The following is a 22,037-nucleotide window of genomic DNA, read 5'->3' as shown; positions in this document are numbered from 1 at the left end:
TCGTCGTAGCTTATAAGCAGATCCAGAACATATGTTTCTTTAAAAATTATTTTTATGCTATCTGAAAGATGTAAAAATAAATCATATACAGTGAAGGCGGCGAAAAATCAGTGCTCTAATTGTCAAAATATTATTAAGGATCTTGTTATTGTATGCAAAGAATGTATAGATATCATTTTGTGCTTAGAAGTAATTTATATAAACATTGTATGAATATTTCTTTAGTGCTTTCGCTTTGGTGCTGAAATTGGAAAACATAAATATACACATAAATTTGAATATAATGTACCAATATAAGAATAATAATATTTATAGCTACTTAATTTTAGACATCAAATTTACCAATATTTAATACAAATGATAGTTGGAATGCATCTGACGAGATAAAGTTACTTGATGCGATAGAACATTATGGCTTAGGAAATTGGTAATTTTATGCATAGAAATTGTTATATGAATATCTTAATTTAGGGAAGCCATATCAAATGCTTTTAATAACAAGAGAAGTTCTGAAGATATTTGCAAACATTTTGAAACCTTTTATATTAATGGAAATTTAGGGAAAGGTTGACCATTCTTTATTGAATATCCAATATTTTACTTTTAACTAATAACTATAAAACTGATATTGATAATAAAGATGTTTATAATTCTTTTCCTATTTCTTCTTAATTTTAAAATTTTGTTGTAGACTACAAGCTTTATTAAATATTAAAGCATTATTGCATAAATCTAAAATAAAATATTTTATACAGGAAGACTAAGATATTTCTATTTTTTTTTAAGTATTGATGGTATTTATAAAAAAATAAGAGGTATTGGTGACTTTATGTTTTTTGATAAACATTTTAAGAATTTATTTTAAGTGTCTGATTTTTCATTTCTTATATAATTTATATTGATCAATCTCCATTTTAATCTGCATTAATTAATTTTCCTGAATATTTGATTTTTCTTTTGAACATTTTCCTTCTTAGTGAATATAAATTTAAATTAATTACTGTTTATCTTATTTACATTTTAAATGTAAATTTTAAGAGATATGACATATGACATATTTTTTTTACTCCATATTTTATTTTTTTTATAAGCCACACTTAAAAATTTTGATCACTTGAGTGACAATACCAATCATATTGATATCAGCACAACAGATAGTGCAAAAGCTGTTGATCCTAAACAAGCCAGCACAATAGGGTATTCATTTCTGAGAGATGACTATGAAAAGGTATAAATTAATCTTTGATTATAAAAATTTAAGCTGGTTCCTAGAGGTCTGCATTGGGCAGGGTTTCAGCTCGCCCATTTGCCCATATTTGGCAGGGGGCGGGCAAATTTTTTTTAAGAATGGGCAGGTTGTTTATTTATTTTAATAAACTATGGGTGGGTTAAGAAATTTAAACAATTGGTGGGTGGGATTAAAAAATTTAAAATTATTTAATAAATATTGATAAAAAATAGTTCTTATGAACTTTTTGGATATTAAATATTAAAATGTCCATTTTTGGTATTTTAAAAACTCTTTTGTATATTTAAAATTACATGGTGAGCAAGAAAAATATTGGCAATTCCTGCAACTAGTGTTTCATTTGAACGAGAATTTAGCATTGCTGGAAGGTTTTTAGATCAAAGAAAACCTGTTTTAATCCAGAAAATGTTGATTCATTATTATTTTTGCATTATAATTACATAATATCTTTATATTTATATTTTTCATAAGTATTTTAATTGATCAAATAAATTATGCATTTTTTAAATTGGATATTTTTTAATGCTTAATATAGTAATTTTCATAATTATAAAACTTCTTGTAGAAGTGTAATGCTGAAATATTTTTATTAGATGCTTAAAAAATTGAAAGAATAGGTTTTTTATAAATAATGAATGGGCAGGTAAAATTTTTTAGACTAATGGGCGGGTGGATAAGGAATTTTAGACTAGTGGGTAGGCGGGCGTAATATTTTTTTGAAAATATGGGCGGGTTAAATTTTTTTTTTAAATGCAGACCTCTACTGGTTCCTTCCTCAAAAAAAATTATCCATACATTATCATTTGAATGTTTGTTTATTATGAATGCTCAAAATGATATTAATATAGGTAATGAATAATGTTTACAATATTGAAATAAGAGATATATTTAAGGAAAAAATACAAAGATAGAAAATTAAAATTATATTAAATAGCATTCCATATAAGTGGGTAATAAATAATTTAAAGTTTTTAATTGTAAATATATAATTGTTTATAATATTCTTATATAAATTTATGCAAATTGTAAAAAATGTTACCAATATATCTATCATATTATCTAAGGTTTGTAATTATCTCAGATATTCTGGGAAAAATATAATATCTGATTTGTTAAATATTCATTTCTATTATGATGATCATGGATAATTATCTAATACTTTTATTAACACAATTTCCTTAATTTCATTGAATACCTTATTTTAATAATAAATATAAATAAATATATTTTATATCAAATAATGTTGCTTAATTAATTAAAAAATCCTTTGATTAAAAATTATAGATAAAAAATGTGCAACATTATATGATGCAATATCAAACTATCTTACCTTTTTTATAAATCCACAATTGATCTAATACTTTAATTGAGTAAGTTTATTTTACCTGGTTTAAAATTAAAAAAAGAACCTTTTCATTTCAATCCTATAAAACGCCATTTAATCGTTAAAGAATAAAAAAAATCGCACGCATTAAAAAAACGTACTGTTTCAATGGATTTTTATTTTTTTTCGCTTTGAAAAAAACTGTGTTTTTATCATAAAATTTTACAGAAATAATTGAATTCAATTTTGCTTTGTGTAAATTTTTTTAAGTTAGATGATTTAACAGCACTGTTTGTAAGTACTTTGTATCGTGTTTTTTATAAAACTATACTCAAAATAAAATGAACTAAATTTCTATGGAATAATTTTATATTGAAAATTGTATTCTATATTATATTATTCACGATATAGAAAATATATACATGAAATTTTTTATATTTTAAATTAAGTGTTTAGCCATTAGCGGCGTTTATATATTTTTTTTGAAATTAAATTTGGAATTAACGTTAAAAATCATTTATTTTTTTTGAAAGTTTGTTTAAACTCACATTAAATTTTAAACAAGGGCTTGATTATTTTTTTTATACATCTTTCATTTTTTAAAATAATAAATAAATATGTTAGTATTTTAATAGAACCTGACATAACCAAAATCGGGGCCCTGCACCTCATCTAGCATATCTAATGTTATAATTTATCTCATTACGTATTATTATATTTTAAGATACCAATATTTTTAAATCATTTGCATATTATAAATGCGTAAACTTTAATAATTTGGATGAATATAATATTTTTTGAAAATTTATATTTGATTTTTCTCTAATCTTTATACTCTATCTGAACTTGTAAATAAGCTGCTAATTCTTGAAATCGTGTAGACAGGATTCATAGTGGAAGTGATATGACATGATTAAACAGCTGATCAAGTTTAAAAAATCTTTTAACGAATTAAATAGTTATTAATTAATATTAATAACTCTCATATTATTATCACATGGAATTTAGGTAAATTTATATTAATAAAGAAAATTTCTCATTAAAAAAGGTTTTTTTTATGGATTCGATCAGCAATTCATCATTTCTTATCACGTTCCACTAATAGTCCAGCCTAAAGGTTGCTTACCGATCTTCCAAATATAATAGAAAAATCGATTGATTTTGAATTTAGTAATTGTTTGACAACTATACGTAAACGTTAAAATAGTCTGCAGGAATAATAACCTCTATGTCTATATTAATATCCTGTATCTTCTATGGTGGGGAAAAAGATGACCTTTTTAAAAATTATTTTATTAATAATTTCTAAATTTAATTTTTTAAAAAAACAATTAAACCCCTTCAAAAATAAATCAAACAGGAATACCGCAACGATGCCGAAAATATTATAAAAGATTTGCATTATGAGCCTACTGACACAGATCTTGAAATAAGTTTAATATTATATTTGAATTTATATTATTTTTTTTCTTCACTTTACAACTTTTAAAATATTTTATTATTACTATACATTATGTTTATATATATCTAAAACTATTCAATATTTTTATTTTGTATATTTTTTTTTTATTTATAAAATAAAATCTTTCATCTAATCTGAATAGTCAAATCAGCCGTTCCGGTTCTAATTACAGATCAGTGGCGAAGCTAGGAATTTTCTTATTTTTTTCTAAATGCTTTAAGGACTTCTAAAAATAAAAGTTTTTTTAAAAAAAATTTCCAAGAAACTTTTAACTTACCTTCTTATTTTATAAATCAAACTTTACATTTTTCTATCTTTAGCTTGATTCAATTTTTGTCTAGACATTTTAGTACCTTTTTTAAATTTGTATCCTTCTCTCTATTTTCCACGATTTTATAATATCTAAATAACAAGCTATTCCTTCAAAACCTTTTATTAAATTCTTGATGGCTCGTTGAAATATTGCTGGAAAAGACGATACACCAATAGGATAGTCTTGATATTTAAATAATTCTCTATGCATATTGATTACAAGATATTTTTGAGACTCTTCCCCCACATTAATTTGAAAATAGGCATATGAGAGATCTAATATTTATAATTTCTTTTCTTTTCCAAAACTGCTAATAAATTTTGGATTCATGGTATTGGGTATGAATCAATATTAATATTTTGATTTATAGTTCTTTTAAAATCTCCTCAAATTCTTAAAGTTTTATCTTACTTTTCAATTATTATGGGTGATGCATAAAATGAATGAATAATTTAGGGGTGTACCGATACCACTTTTTGGAGGCCGATCTTATCCGATATTCCCGATATTTAATTGATATTGACCGATTACCGATCCGATATATCTAATTTTGTATTCTGTAAGGATACCAATGGTTTTAATTTTTAATTTACTTTTTATTAGTATAACATCTATAATTTAACTATCATAACATGTCATTTAAATATATTATAATGATCAGTTATAATTTATATTCAATTGCAATTATAAAAGTATATAAAATATTTTTATTGAAAAATCACGATCTCAGCAACATAATTATATAATTTATATTTAATGAATACCTTAGTAAGGAATCCAAAACCATATAAAAAACTCATTAAAAGAAAACACAGTCATACGTCTTTTCCCATTTATTTTTAAAAACTAAACTTAGAGGGACGTTAAAATAAAACTGGTCATACAATAAAATATAAGAAATAACCCATAGGGCAGAGATGTAAATAAATATTTAAACATCATTTAACAGTAACTAATGTAAGGCTTGCCCAGTGAATTTATATCATATCTTCCCTTTTATGCGATCCTTACATACATTTTTTTTAATTAAACTTTTTAGACTGCAAGTTCGCTCTTTACGATAATTATTGTCGAATTTTGCGAGAACGCCAAAAAAGAAAAAAATTTGTCCGGGATTATGGGCTGATCAATCAATTCTTCGAATCCAACCTTGGTGGTAAAAGTAAAGATGAAGATGCCACGTTAAAACTCAGAAACCAAATTGTGGATAACCGACAATCCATCTCGGAAAATAAATGTGATAAGAAAAGTGATAATCTTGATAACAAGGCATCTAACAATAAAGCCGCAACTTCGCAAGTCAAAAGTGTTGCAGCGCCAGTCAGTGGCGGTAATGGTAATCTCAAGCGTAAATACAAAATTATATCAAAATATAAAAACGGCCACGCTTCTAACGGCTACTTACGCAAGAGGGACAATTTGAAAAAGGCAAGTTTGTTCAGGCCTACGACGCAATTCATGCGATTGTTGAGGTCCCACAAATCCCGTGCCGGGGTTAAGCTAGGTGCCATCGATAATTACAAGAAATTTAAGCCTAAGTACGTTAAGAAAATTAAAAAGGGCAAAGGGAAGAGTTTAAATCGTAATTTTACCTCTCTCCAAGATGGGCTTGTAGACAAGGATGAAAATATTACTATGAACGAGACTAATAATAAACTAAAAGATGTGTCGCGCCAAAATCCAAGCCCATCATTCCTCCAGAAAGATGGGGCCATTGATTGGAATAATCCGTATATTTATTATTTACCTTGATATTTTTTTTATATATCGCATTAGTATTAATTTATAATATTTATTTATTACCATATCTAATATTTATATATTAAGAATATGCGAAAAGCTGAAACCCTTTGCGAGATTTATGTCCATGTCCCAGTTTAAAGACGCGTGTTCCGATATAATTAGTAATATAAATTTAAGTTTTTTTTTAAAATAAATAAAAATTCATTATTGTCAAACTGTGTGTTGGTTTAATCTAAGTAACATATTCGAAAATTCTATGACACGGACATATAATAGCAATGAACTTTTATCTTTGGGGTAATTGTTTATAATAGGCTAATTCTACTTATAATCACGCGTTTAAAAAAACCGTTGTGTTGAAGGACGCGTTAATTTATTTATGCTTTTTCACAGTTGTACTACATTTTTTTAAAAAAACCTGAGGCTATTGTATTAATTAATGTGTAGTTAAACGGCTCGATTTGAGCCGATTTTTAAAAACGGCTAACTCAATATCTTAGCCAGAAAAATATTGCATAAGTCTCGAGATTTCGCTAATAAATGTCCAAACCTTTTTGCCATCTATGACCAAAATCTCAAGTTTGCCTAATATTTTCTGGATAAAATATTGAATTAGCCGTTTTTAAATAGGCTCAAATCCAGCCGTTTAACAACATTAGTAAAAATTTTAAGCTAAAAACTTCGTTTAGCCCTCTTTTTTTAAGCTGGACATAAAATAGTGCAATTACTCAACTATACTCACTATAAATGTAGTGTCTGCCAAAAAATATATATAATGATAATCTTACTATGATTTGTTAAATACCCCGTAGATTTTACCCGATTTAATGATCGGGGTAAAAATCAAATTTCTTAAATCAGGATCAGGCTAGTAAATGATGGCATCTGCAGTCAACGATATTGTATTATCATTACCATATTTGTATAATAATAAAAATATTGCCTGTGACATATAACTTCATACACTGAGGTCTTATAAGGAATACGACATCGTTTGGGGTAGGGAATCTTCCTACCTCGAAATCGATCTTGAGGTTGGCATATGAATGATTGGTTGTATGGTTCCGACATCCGTCGTTTTTAATTTACAAAAATATCAACATGACTTGGAATTGTGTCAGTCAAGCCTATTATTGAGAATGAAAATAATACGCATTTTGTCGTTATTATTTTCGTTGTCAACCACTGTAAATGCATAAGTAAGGATGAAAAAATTAAACGAAAATGACAATTAAAAAAAGGCACTAAAAAATGGATAAAAATTCGGAAAAAATACAACATCACCAACGAAGGAACAAAGAAATTTTTTTAAAAAAATTTAGCTACTATTTTTATAATATAAAAATATTTTATTAAATTTTATTTTTCAAAACATGCAAATTGGGTGAGAACATTTGTTCAATATGGAAATTATTTTTAAAATTTAGCCATTATTTTTATAACTAATTAAACTTTTAAATAAACTTAGTAGGAATGATAATGGCTATAAAATGATGATATTTTACTTCGAACATCAACTTCATGATCATGTACCAACCCCTACCATCTTGTTCACGAGATTTAATACGACCAATTTATATTTCAATAAAAGAATTTTTATGAATGTTTGATTGTCTATTATTTGTATTGTTAAATTTATTGCATTTTAAAATTATATTTAAATAACTGTGAAAATAAAAAATTTACAATATATAATATAGTATATCAATAAAAAAGTTTTTTTCATCCTTAATTATAAGCGTCAAATGGTTCCGTTGAAAACATTAGCATTGTTCTGTCTGTATGGATTTCCATCCCTGGGGTAAATCTGATTATCTCTCCTAATTCCCGTAATTTGGGTGAATATTTTAACCAGGGACCAATAGCATATTTGCGTTTCTAGTTCCATTCTACTTTTCGGAAGTTTACATTATTATGTAGTATTAATAGAAGACTAAAATGATTTATCATTTATATAGGAGTGATGGGGTTTAATATGAATTTGAGTATCCGAAAATCACTTTACAGCTTATTTTGAATTATGATTTTAAAAATTAAGAATTAATTTTCAAAATCAATAACTAAATAATGGGTAATAATATTGTTACTTGAAGCAAACTGGAATTGAGAAATAAAAAAAGGAATATTTATGAATGAACCAGTATATATAATTATATAATTATCAGAAAGACTGACAAACGGAAAGTTTATAGGGGACAGGGGTTCGGAACGAAAACGATAAGCTTTATATTATCAATTTAAATTTTCAATTTCTTTTTCTTTTGTACCTAACAAGATTAATCGAATCTTTTTCTTTTTTAAATATACTTTTATCACAAGGAGAAAAACAAACTTTATTAAGTAATTAATTTTTTTTTTAAAACAAATTTGTTTTTTTTTACTAAAGAAAAATCAATTAAACAAAAAAATAAACCTCAATAATATTCAATAATATTTATTTCTCTTTTTTCAAAAAAAAAATAAATCAAAGATAATCATCTATTATTTTTTTTCTACACTATTTATATTATATTTAAAAAAAATAAAATAACATTGCAAAATAATATTATAAAAAAAATAATAACTATTCCTATATAAATAAACGACGGCGAGACACTAATATATTACAGAGATAACTATACTACTTATAAATAAACAATATATGCATCGCGTCAACATCCCCAGATAGGACAGCTATCCCCTTCAAAAACCTTACCCACCCTCCAGAATCCAGTCGCGCTGGGCGTCTGATATTGAATACTCCAACCAGTCCATGAATTCCGGAGTCAGGTAAGTTGCCTCAAGCTCTTCCATGGTATATTCCGACTCCGGCGCCTGCACTCCCTCCTCCGCGCTGTTCCTCCAACGGCTTCCTGCGTCCCCTGGTTCCTCCACTGGCCACGGGGCCACCTCGTTCTTCGCCAATTCGATTTCCCTAGACACCACTCCTCCTCCTCACTGTTCCTCCAACGGCTTCCTGCGTCCCCTGGTTCCTCCACTGAACACGGGGCCACCTCGTTCTCCGCCAATTCGATTTCCCTAGACACCACTCCCTCCTCCTCACTGTTTCTCCAACGGCTTCCTGCGTCCCCTGGTTCCTCCACTGGCCACGGGGCTACCTCGTTCTCCGCCAATTCGATTTCCCTAGACACCACTCCCTCCTCCTCCTCACTGTTCCTCCAACGGCTTCCTGCGTCCCATGGTTCCTCCACTGGCCACGGGGCCCCCTCGATCTCTTGCTGTTGACTTCTCACCCTCCGCAGCCCCCTCTGTGGACATCGACTGTGCAGAGGCCCAATCTGGTGACATCTAAAACAGCGTCTTTGCTCTCCCACAACCGGCCTCATCGTGAGATTCGGAACTCTCATCTGTCCCCACCAACCCGGGACCTGTCGCTGTCTCATTATCCAATACAATTCGACGTCTTCAAAAATCCAACCTCTGCTAACATTCATCCTGGACTGGCGCTCTACAGGTACTCACAATCTATATACTCAATATATATATACACAACCAAAACACTTTGTATCACGACAATCTCTAAGCATATGACCTGGTTTACCACAATTATAACAATTCATTCCCCCTTTCCTTTGCGGCTCAAAACTCTGTCTTATTTCCATTCTCCTTCCCCTAGAGTACTCTTTTGGTTCTCTATAAGGTCTCAATGCCCGATTATCATTACAATCCTGCTTGTCAGCTACATATAAACTTCTGCTTATATCGCTATCCGTCCACCCCCTAATTAACTCCTGAACCGGCAACTTACTCTGCCCATCATATCTTCCTCTCCATTATGCCCCTCAATGGTTAAAGTTTGTCCTTTGATTTTTACACTGCGACTTCTCTTCATTCTCCTGCCCCAAATTAAACTACAAATCCATATAATTAATTTTACCAACGCCCCAAAATATTATACTGGACCTCCCAATACTTAACAAATTTTAAGCTTTTCATCCGAACGTTATAAAAAATTTATTATTAATTTTAAAATGAAAATCTTGGTTATTTGTAAAGTTAATAGATAAGATATTATTAACAACGTAAACAATCCAATAATGCACATATACATGCAACAATCTCAAACAAAATAATCAATATATCTATTATTGATAGGATGTTGTCTAAATTGCTCTCCGCGAATTTACCGTGTATTTTGATTTCTTTAATCTAAACTGGTAGTACCTCTGTGTAATTTATTTCTTCGAAAAATTTGGACAACACTTCCGTACAATTATGGTTTAAGAAAAATTTGGGCAGCACTTCCGTATATTTAAGCTTCGCGAATAATTTGGGCAGCACTTCCGTGTATTTAAGCTTCGCTAAAAATTTGGGATTCACGGGTAACCTCAAAATTTGTTTCTATAGCGCCTGGGAATCAAATTATTCTTGTTGATTTATAAAATAAAGGGGATAAAAATTGGGAAGGGTGGATAGGTGTATAAGTTTTAAATGTATATATATATATTGAGTATATAGATTGTGAGTACCTGTAGAGCGCCAGTCCAGGATGAATGTTAGCAGAGGTTGGATTTTTGAAGACGTCGAATGTATTGGATAATCAGGTCCCGGGTTGGTGGGGACAGATGAGAGTTCCGAATCTCACAATGAGGCCGGTTGTGGGAGAGCAAAGACGCTGTTTTAGATGTCACCAGATTGGGCCTCTGCACAGTCGATGTCCACAGAGGGGGCTGCGGAGGGTGAGAAGTCAACAGCAAGAGATCGAGGGGGCCCCGTGGCCAGTGGAGGAACCAGGGGACGCAGGAAGCCGTTGGAGGAACAGTGAGGAGGAGGAGGGAGTGGTGTCTAGGGAAATCGAATTGGCGGAGAACGAGGTAGCCCCGTGGCCAGTGGAGGAACCAGGGGACGCAGGAAGCCGTTGGAGGAACAGTGAGGAGGAGGGAGTGGTGTCTAGGGAAATCGAATTGGCGGAGAACGAGGTGGCCCCGTGGCCAGTGGAGGAACCAGGGGACGCAGGAAGCCGTTGGAGGAACAGCGCGGAGGAGGGAGTGCAGGCGCCGGAGTCGGAATATACCATAGCTTGAGGCAACTTACCTGACTCCGGAATTCATGGACTGGTTGGAGTATTCAATATCAGACGCCGAGCGCGACTGGATTCTGGAGGGTGGGTAAGGTTTTTGAAGGGGATAGCTGTCCTATCTGGGGATGTTGACGCGATGCATATATTGTTTATTTATAATTAGTATAGTTATCTCTGTAATATATTAGTGTCTCGCCGTTGTTTATATATATAGGAATAGTTATTATTTTTTTTATAATATTATTTTGCAATGTTATTTTTTTTTTTTTTAATATAATATAAATAGTGTAAAAAAAAATAATAGATGATTATCTTTGATTCATTTTTTTTTTTACTAAAATAACATTGCAAAATAATATTATAAAAAAATAATAACTATTCCTATATAAATAAACGACGGCGAGACACTAATATATTACAGAGATAACTATACTACTTATAAATAAACAATATATGCATCGCGTCATCATCCCCAGATAGGACATCGTGCTGATAACGCGAAGGTCGCGAGTTCGAGACTCGTCTTGGCCACCAATTTATCAGAAAGACTGACAAACGGAAAGTTTATAGGGGACAGGGGTTCGGAACGAAAACGATAAGCTTTATATTATCAATTTTAATTTTCAATTTCTTTTTCTTTTGTACCTAACAAGATTAATCGAATCTTTTTCTTTTTTAAATATACTTTTATCACAAGGAGAAAAACAAATTTATTAAGTAATTAATTTTTTTTTTAAACAAATTTGTTTTTTTTACTAAAGAAAAATCAATTAAACAAAAAAATAAACCTCAATAATATTCAATAATATTTATTTCTCTTTTTTCAAAAAAAAAATGAATCAAAGATAATCATCTATTTATTTTTTTCTACACTATTTAGATTATATTAAAAAAAAATATACATTATTTTTTCTTAAAAAAATAACATTGCAAAATAATATTATAAAAAAATAATAATTATTCCTATATAAATAAACGACGGCGAGACACTAATATATTACAGAGATAACTATACTACTTATAAATAAACAATATATGCATCGCGTCAACATCCCCAGATAGGACAATAATAAAATTAAATTATAATATTATTTTTCGAAACGTTCTTTGTAATCACCGTTTTTGTTTCTTTCACGTTCCACAATTTTCCTTCTGTGTCCGAAACTTTTCATTTCATGTTCGTGATATTAACTAGTCTTGTTAAACGCTATTTTTAAATATAGCGTGCTATCGCTACTGATCTTTTTTCAAAAAAAAAGTAAAGACCTATTAACTACCTTTTTTAGAAAGTAGCTTTCGCTATATTTTATGCTGCTTTATCCAGAAAATTACCATTTCAAAAAAAAAGACATGTGAAAATATGAAAAATATATGCATTATTTATTTTATAAGTTTTGCCTTACTAAATAATTGTTATCTCACTTGAGGACAATGTGATATTTGATTTTCTAAACTTTTTTTAAGAGAAAAATTATCAAAAATGAATGTGTCATGACGATTTATTTGCTAATGTATCTTCGTCGGGCATTGGATTAATCAACATTATCAATACCTATTTAGCTGCTCTTTCCAATTAAGTCAATAAAAGATGAAAGCACAAATGCTTTATTTTACTTTCACGTGTTCTACATTCTACTATTGTGCGGATTTAATAAGCATCTGCTAGATCTAAAAGTTTTTCTTTTCTTTAAAATTATCCAAAAATCTTTGCTTAGTATTATTTTTATCGTAAATGCTAATTATAATAAAATATTTTAAAACCTGAGTTTTCTTTTTTATTTTTACTAAATTTATAAGTCTATTTTTCTAGACTGAAGCCCTGAACCCAAGCCCTCTTTTTTAGAAAGAGGGTTCACAACCCTGAATTTAAAAAACTAATTTTTTTAGAATATTAAATATTTCTTACTACATTGAGAATTATATGATTCTCAATTAATTATGTCAAAAATTTAAACAATGACAAACAAAATCAAGTAATTTTTTTATCTAATAAGTAATGATTACTAGTACAATTTAGTATTTTATGAAGTTTATTTAATTTTAAAATAATTATGTCTTTTTCTTTACTTATATTAAGTTGAAATTTAGTAAATAAAATTTTATTAAAAATATTAATTTTTTATTGGCCAACCCTACTTCTAACACCTTACTTTAAAACGAGGTAAAGTGCGATAAAATTTTAACGTTCATTTTTGTTAACTTGTGCGCGAATTCATGCTAACTGTGAATGCAGGGTAAGACTAAGACCATACCAGAACGTTAGAGAGCATAATGTTAAAAAGATAAGGAAGCCAAAATTCGAACGTTCCAAAATATCGCTTTTATTTTTTATAGTCTGCTTAACTAGCCTGTGTTAATTCCTACTAATTCCCGTATTTTAAAATAATAAGTTTATAAAATATATTTAAAAACGTATCCGTATAATCTATAACTATTATATTATTTTTTATACTGACTATAAACTCTCAATTTCTCCAACACGCGATTGCTTCGGATATGGCTGCATTTATAGTAAGCGCGATTCACTCAAGCGATGCGAAATTTTTTGCTACATAATTAGCATAATCAAGCAGTTAATAGGTATAATTTATAAATACTGAGTGAAAATGATTAGGAAATTGCTACAGCTGTTTACGTATATTTCAAAAAGTATTATCGCTGTAATGGATCAGCTGTGATATCGTTAGCGATTAATTTCGCGAATCGTGCTGACCATAAATGCAGCATATGGCTTTCGTCGAATTATTCAAGATGCAAATCCAAGATGAAGGAAAGTGCTTTCTTTTAAAAAATATTATTGTAAATATTGTATTATTTTACTTTAATTTTTGTATCTTGTTAAGATGCGGACAAATATATGTCAGAATATCTGAAACCGATGAGAGAGAAATTTGTGGGCATAGCCAAAATGCTAGGCGAAAGTAACTCCAAAATCAGTATTAAAGTAAATTCTAGAATCTATATCAAAATACTAATGATTTGGTTTCCCTATTTAAATTATAGTCGGAAGTTTTTTCGAACCCCGATGATGACTCATCCTGCAAAAATACCATCAAGTTATTTCTTTATTTTTTTTTTTTTGAAGATTTTTTATAAATTTTTGCGAATTCAGAAATCTATAATAATCAATATTGTTCAAGATAAATATTTCTAACATGAGCTAAACGTTTTTTAAACAGTATAAAATGGCAGCCCTCCCTCTCCCCCATGTTATGAATTATTAAAATTAATTTTGGGTGACATTGAATGTCGAAAAATTTTTTTTATTTATAATTATTAGGCTGCAATCTTTCTTTTTAGAATTGTAAATGGATCTATTCTTAAACTAAAGAAAAGTTATAATAAGTAGACATATTCATTATAAAGATATCAATCTTCTTATGTCAAAATTTTTAAATAATAATTTTTTTAGTTAGCTACTTTTCTAAATAGAATGTTCTGTTTATAATTTAGAACAAATATTAAGACAATATAGGACTCACAGCCTTAAGGTTATATAAGTTTAAATTGGATAATACTTTTAAAAAAGATATTTCCAAAATTAATCTATTTATCCTCTCCAAAAACAGAGAAGAGAATCCCGCTTTTTTGGGGAGTAGTAGTTGCCAATCCAACAACATTTTTAATGACTGTCACCTGTCCAATAATTTTGATTATCCTTCGTCTTCTGATAGTTTTAATAATAAATTGGAAAACGAAGAAACCCATATTTTAACAGCACCAGAACGCGAAGTTAGTTCCCTTTTTTTGAAAAAAAAATAATACTTATTTATAATTTGAGACCAAAACGTAGAACTTTCGACACTGGGACGAATTTTTAAAAAATTTCGAGTAACTTATTATGAAACTAGTTTTGGTTTCAAATTATTTATATAATCGTTTTAAATTGTCGTTATGATTCATTTTTTGAGGATTTATTTATTGTTTATTTTTAATGTTTACTCGAACTTTTCTAGAACCCACATGGTTTATAAATTAAAACTTGGTAAAGACTATCCGGTCCTATATCTAGTGTTGTAAAACGGCCCGATTTAAGTCGATTTTTAAAAAATAAGATTTTAGTTAATAATTATATAATTGTAATCCTGAAGATTTTTCTAGTAGATGGCCAGATAGGTTTACATATTATTATTTTGGCTAAAATCTTAATCGGGCAGCTTAACAACACTACCTATATCGAACCCGGACTTAATAACGAGAAGATTGGGGTGAGGCCTTTCATCTGACCAAATATTCGGATTTGATCTTCACTAGTTATAATAATAATAAATAAACTAAACTTTATTCGGTCAGTTTGGAACTAATATTCAAATCCAAATATCGTGTTTTATGCATTAAATTTATATATTATTAATTAATTAATATTTTTTTACAGATTTGCTCAAAATTGAACCTTAAACCCTCTAGGTATTTTACGTTGAAAAAAAATATCATGAAAGTATTAAAAAAATAATAAATGTTTTTCCACCCAAAATTAATTAAGGATCTTATTTATTAAAATTCTAAACATGAGAATCAAAATGCTAAGTTTTTTTTTATAAAATAATAATGGAAAAAAATTATTTTTTGTTAAATTTTACCAGAGAATAAAAGAAATTTGATTTTTTTTTCTACTTGTTAATCTTATTTTCTTATACTTATTTCTCATTTCTCATAACATCCTTTGAATGTTTATCTAAATATTTTTTTAAAGTTTTCCTTTTATAAAATAATTTTGGAAATTTAATCTAAATGAAGTAAAAAAAGAGAAAAAACTTAGTGGTTTGATTAAAAATAAAATAAAATAAGCATAATAATATTTTTTTCTCTCCTAATTTAATAAACTATTTAATATATTATTGTCAATGCGTTTTTTTTTCTATCAGTGTCTTATGTTTTTTAAAAAAATTAAAAATCTCATTTTACCAGGAAATATATTTCAGTGTGTGTTAAAAATATTTTAAAAATGACTAACTCAACCTCGAAATTTTTCTAATAGTTGTCCAAAAATTTGTGCCCATGACCTAAATCTTCTGGCTTGCTTAATATTTATCTGAATAAAATATTTAGTTAGCCGTTTAACAACACTACTTTCTTTTAGTATTTCGCACAAGTGCCAATCAAATTTTAAGTCATTTATATTATAAAAAAAATAGATCTTTGGAAACAAAATAATGTAAATTAAAATAAGCTTAATTGGAGAGAGTATGACAGTTTTTAATACTTGATTAACGATTCATTTATTAGAACATGTACGTCCATTGAAGTCACCTGTAGTAGTCTATGCCATCGTCGACAGGAAACGCAATGAAGATGTTTTGTCTAAATGTCTTTAACGCTTTGTCTAAATGTGTGATGGCGGACTTAAAAATGTATATGTACCATTTTTAAGGCATTTTAAATGAGTAAATCACCAGTCTATTTTACTATTAATGTCATTAGAATAAAATATTCTGCACATGTTGGAATACATTTCCTGTAAACCGATCCATCACGATTTAACGAAGAAACTTTTTAAATCAATGTTAAATTGTAACGGATTAGATCTCACTGCAGCCAGCCTAAAGAAAAACATATTGACACTAACATTATAAATATTTCGTTTTTAAAATATATATAAGAAAAATTTACTACCTTATCTATTTTATTAAATTACTGATTTATAAATAATGAAAATATTTATACATCTTCGTTAAGAATAATATAAATAAATAATAATTATTAAAATATTCCAAATTTACTCTAACAAAAAAAAATTTAGAAAAATAATAAAATTAAATAAAACAAAAGTTCGACAAAGAATATCACGAATTCCCCCCAAAACCACTCTTTTTGGTTGGATTGGAAAAAGTCAAGAAGGAAAAATTGTTGCGTTTCTTAAAGCAGCGTTCATATATTCATAACATAAACATTGATAATTAGATTGATGTTTTGTTTTACTTTTATATTTAATCTTCTTTCTTTATATTTTTCCTATCATCATAATATATTGAATTATCAAATTAATATATATTTTATAACGCTATATAGTTACAATATTGTAAAACATTTGATATATATTTTTTTTTAAATGTGATTTTTTTAAAAAAAAAATAAAATAAAATATTTGTAATTATAATAATTTGTATTACATATCGATTATTATAAATTTTTGTTAAAGGTGGTTTAAACAGATGGCCCTGTTTCTTGAGTCGGCGCCTATAGTGGATCTCATAAATGAATCTGTTTAAACTAATAATTTATTTTTCAAATCAAATCGATGTTATAAGTTCATAAGTTAATTCATTTTTAAACCGAAAATTTTAATATTTATACTATAGGTCGATCCAAACCGGCCGATAAAAATTTTATATCTACTTTTCGATTCGTAATCATTTTTACCCGACCCAGCCCGTAAAATATATCTCCTACAGAATCAGGCCGTAATAAAATCGTCATTCCCGGTTCAGACCGGGCTTCCAGTCACTGCTGCTCCTACATCTAATTTGTTCATAAAAAAAGCATAAAAATATAGTAAAAATATTTGTAAAATAAATTTAAAACAAGTAAATAAACCCTATTTTTTGAACACAATACTTTTATATAATCTCGCAGGCCCTTTTTAATTTTTTCTCACCAGTTCCTAGTTTTAAAAAAAATTGCGGTATAGCCCCTTTAATAATTTTCGGGCTCGTCTGTATTTAGCCTGGGCATCGTATTATTGTGAAATATTTGGTAGCTATGACAGAGAGACATATATTCAGCGTCAATATGACAGGATTTTCACTGGATGTAAACCCCCTTCAAAAACCTTAGACTAACCCCCTAAAAATTCGCCGCCTTCGGCGGCGGTGTCTTTTTCTAATTGTTTTTACCTATTTATTTATTGATACTCTTTTCAAAGAATTTATAAAGGATAACTTAAATTAATCTATCTCTACTAACAACTATCTATTGTGAATATAAAGAATTTTTTTTTAGATAATAAATTCAATTAAAACCTCCATTATTTACAATGAATTAATTATTATGGCAATATAAGCTTGCTAAAATATCTAAACCTTTTAAATTACATTTAAAAGGATAGTTTATTTGGAAAACAATGTGTATGATTGTTTGCAATATATAGATTTGGTCGATGAATTATATTATAATAATACTATAATAAAAGTATAATTTTTACAGCAATAAATTTTGTCCTATTTAATCTCAAAATTTAATAGATAACCCCCCAAAAAATTTATCCTACCCCCATTAAAGCAGCTAACCCCCTACCCCCTCAAAAAAATAGGATGCAAACTGTTCCTACCCCTCCCGCTCATGTAGACGCTGCATATATTACAAATTGATAGTAGCCAACCCCTGAGTGATAAATAGTATTATGCTATACTATACTATGTTTATGCAAGGCTTTCAGAATTCGTATCAATCAATATATTGACTTTGAAGCAAAAATGCACATTTGAACTCTTACAATTTAAAAGAAAATGCGGCAACTTTAATATTAGGGCATTACATTAGGGATCATATCTAATGTAACTTTTTTTTTAAAAATCTAGAATATTTTTCAAATTTAATATAACCAGGTTCAGGGATCCAAACCGAAACGAATATCGATTCGGTTCGAATAAAAATAACGGTTCGAGGTTCAGGTTCAGTTCGTAAAAAATTAAAATATCGGTTCGGTTCGAACCTCTAAAAACCTGTTTGAACGCTTTTGTATTCAAACCTACATTCGAATTATGTATAGGGAAATTATTTTTTTTATTTTATCATTAATTTAAATAACATATATAAAACCTTCATTTTTATTAATTGCACATTATAAAATAATATTTAATTTATAAATATAAAAATATATATCAATGATTAATTTTAATATGAGCAATATTTTCCTTTTTTTACTTAAATTTTTTTTATTAAGCCAATTAATATATTTTCAAAATTCAGCTCACTCAAATTACATCTATAATGAGATAGCAATTTAATTGTTGAAACATCTTTCACACTAACTTGGGTAGCCGGCACTGCCAATATGATATCAGATTTGATATGTCATTTATAGTAATATTTTGGATTTAATTTTTCTCCATTATAATTTATAAGCTTAAAATATTTAAAAAATGTTGTAAAATGACATTATATTAAAGTTTATAAAAATTATGACCGACACTTATCAATCAAATGTGATCGATGATAATCTTTAAAATAATTCGAATATAATTGAAATCTAATAATAACTTACATATTATTTTATAATAAAATCATGAGACTCGAACCGGTTCAGAGGCATTTTAGCGGTTCGGTTCAGGTTCGGCTGGAATTTTTTTAGCGGTTTAGGTTCGATAAAAAATAACGGTTGGTTTAACGTTCAGTTCAGGTTCGGTTTGGATCCCTGCCAGGTTATTATTATTTTTTTCTCAATCTCGCATCCCAAATGAAGTTGAGCTTTAAAATATATCTAATTTATAAAATAGAAAGGTCTATAAAATTTTTATAAAAAAATTAATTTTTTTTATTATCATAAGTTTTAAACGTTTGTAAGGTGGTAATTGTCATGAATGGTGTTTTTTTATTATTTTGGTATATATATTTTTTTGTTTAATTCATTATATTTTTATTAGGCGCAATAATCTGGTCTTGTTTGATAACATCGGCGCATTTGTTTAACTTTAGATTGTAAGACTCAGGATGAATCGTGTTATTATTTTTTTATTTGAATTTAATAAAAATTATTCTCCAAGGACAGTTTGAGCAAAATAATATCTAAGCGAACAACCAAAAGTAATCAATAAAATAGGCACCAAAACACATTGGGTAGCAAAGAAAGCATATGACTCTTGTTGGGAAATATTTTTCTAACTCTAGCATCCTCCATTAGGTTTTTTGTTTATAAAATGTTTTATTTTTTTAAAATTTTCTCTTCAGGTACGAAAGTCAGCGTCTACATGAGCGGGATGGGGAGGGGTTAGGAACAGTTTGCATCCTAATTTTTATAGTGGGGTTAGGGGTTAAGTGGCTTCTATGGGGGTAGGATAAAAATTTTTGAGGGTTATTTATTAAATTTTGAAATTAAATCGGAAATTTATTGCTGTAAAAATTAATACTTTTATTATAGAACTATTATAATACAATTCATAGACCAAATCTATATATTGCAAACAATCAGCACATTATTTTCCAAATAACTTTATGCTATACTTTTAAATGTAATATAAAAGGTTTAGATATTTCAGCAAGCTCATCATGCTATAATAATGAATTCATTGTCAATAATGGAGGTATTAATTGAAATTATTATCTAAAAAATAAATCCTTTATATTCACAAAATATCGATGTGTCCGACCCGACCAGATAAATAAATATAAACGTTCTAAATAATCATTTTATATAATGCCAATTAGAATAACATGTCTTTTTTTTACCTAACATATTTCATCATTAAAATTTCAATCAATATAGCAAATCATTTTCAGTTATTATTTTACGTCATCTGTTTTTCAAACTATTTTGTTTTTATATTTTTGTGTTATTTTTACATACTTTTTACGGTTAGGGTCCACTAGATCGTATGAACATTTGTGAAAAAACGTCAAATGACCTAAAATGGCCACAAATATATTTGAAGCGATATAAAATTGTATAATTTTGAAACGTTATGGCTAAATGGTAATTAATATTTATATTAATACAAGAACAGTATATATTAAAAAATAAATAGCAGATAATTTACAATATTTTAGCAAACTCTTAATGCTCTAGATCCATTAATATATAATAGACAGCACAATTGTATTATAAATATATCTTTGATATAACATCATTAAAATTTATATGAAATATCTCATAATAAAATTTTTAATTAATATATAAAAATGCAAAGTCTTTTTTTTTGCATGATAATGTATAAATTGAATTAAATTTTTGTTAGAATAGATAATATTATTGTTGTATTTTGATTTGATCAAACTATATTGAACCATTTGATTATTAGAATTTGTATAATAGCTTTGTTTAAAAATGATATAAATAGCAGATAATTTACAATATTTTAGCAAACTCTTTATTATAAATATATCTTTGATATAACATTATTAAAATTTATATGAAATATCTCATAATAAAATTTTTAGTTAATATATAAAAATGCAATTTCTTTTTTTTGCATGATAATGTATAAATTGAATTAAATTTTTGTTAGAATAGATAATATTATTGTTGTATTTTGATTTGATCAAACTATATTGAACCATTTGATTATTAGAATTTGAATAATAGCTTTGTTTAAAAATGATATAAATAGCAGATAATTTACAATATTTTAGCAAACTCTTTATTATAAATATATCTTTGATATAACATTATTAAAATTTATATGAAATATCTCATAATAAAAATTTTAATTAATATATAAAAATGCAATCTCTTTTTTTTGCATGATAATGTATAAATTGAATTAAAATTTTGTTAGAATAGATAATATTATTGTTGTATTTTGATTTAATCAAACTATATTGAACCATTTGATTATTAGAATTTGAATAATAGCTTTGTTTATATGCACTCTTTGTTTTGCCTAGTTTTCTAAAAAAATTAATTATTATATGCAAATTAAATAATATATACTTTACAATTTTCTTATTGATCGATTTAGCTTTAATCTCTTGGATTTTCATAATTATTTTGGGAACAAACTACTTTGGGAACGAACTATTGCAAATTGGCTTTTTTTTGGGAACGAACTATTTGCAATACGACAAAAAACCTATTTCCTAAATTTTCATACGAATTAGAGGGACGATACCCTTTTTACATCATATTAATAAAATAAAATTGCCTAATATCTAATTAATTAAATAGTCTCAAATTTTTATAATTTAATATGGTTTAACAAATCTAAATTGAGGGGTAAGTGTTTTCTTCAATTACTGGGTATCCCTACTTTCTCAGTTAAAGTGAAAGAACGC

General features: G+C 27.7%; 1 protein-coding gene across 2 annotated transcripts; it reads left to right on the top strand.

Moving 5' to 3' along the window:
- On the top strand, positions 1-17,101 carry LOC135929607 (uncharacterized). Of its 2 annotated transcripts, none has more exons than XM_065466270.1 (13): positions 1-189; positions 226-285; positions 330-427; positions 472-566; positions 1,092-1,228; positions 3,934-4,006; positions 5,388-6,078; positions 6,176-6,252; positions 13,955-14,055; positions 14,115-14,167; positions 14,681-14,843; positions 15,487-15,549; positions 16,881-17,101. In XM_065466270.1, exons 1-13 carry the CDS (start codon positions 55-57, stop codon positions 17,010-17,012), a joined length of 1,878 nt encoding a protein of 625 aa, XP_065322342.1. In that variant the 5' UTR covers positions 1-54; the 3' UTR covers positions 17,013-17,101. The 2 variants fall into 2 exon arrangements, with proteins under 2 accessions (XP_065322342.1, XP_065322343.1); XM_065466271.1 differs by having other exon boundaries at positions 2-189; positions 15,487-15,518; positions 16,881-17,090.
- Positions 17,102-22,037: the final 4,936 nt, after the last annotated feature.

The sequence above is a fragment of the Gordionus sp. m RMFG-2023 genome, chromosome 5 (assembly GCF_954871325.1).
Source record: "Gordionus sp. m RMFG-2023 chromosome 5, tfGorSpeb1-WG-v2, whole genome shotgun sequence".
NCBI classification, from domain to species: Eukaryota; Metazoa; Nematomorpha; class Gordioida; order Chordodea; family Parachordodidae; genus Gordionus; species Gordionus sp. m RMFG-2023.
This window is presented reverse-complemented; position numbering and strand designations above follow the sequence as displayed.

Coding starts and splice junctions, on each gene's coding strand:
- LOC135929607 (XM_065466270.1), top strand. CDS start 55: ATGCTATCTGAAAGATGTAAAAATAAATCATATACAGTGAAGGCGGCG. Junction 567..1,091: donor TAATGGAAATTTAGGGAAAG/GTTGACCATTCT, acceptor TTTTTTTATAAG/CCACACTTAAAAATTTTGAT. Junction 14,168..14,680: donor TCCTGCAAAAATACCATCAA/GTTATTTCTTTA, acceptor CTCCAAAAACAG/AGAAGAGAATCCCGCTTTTT.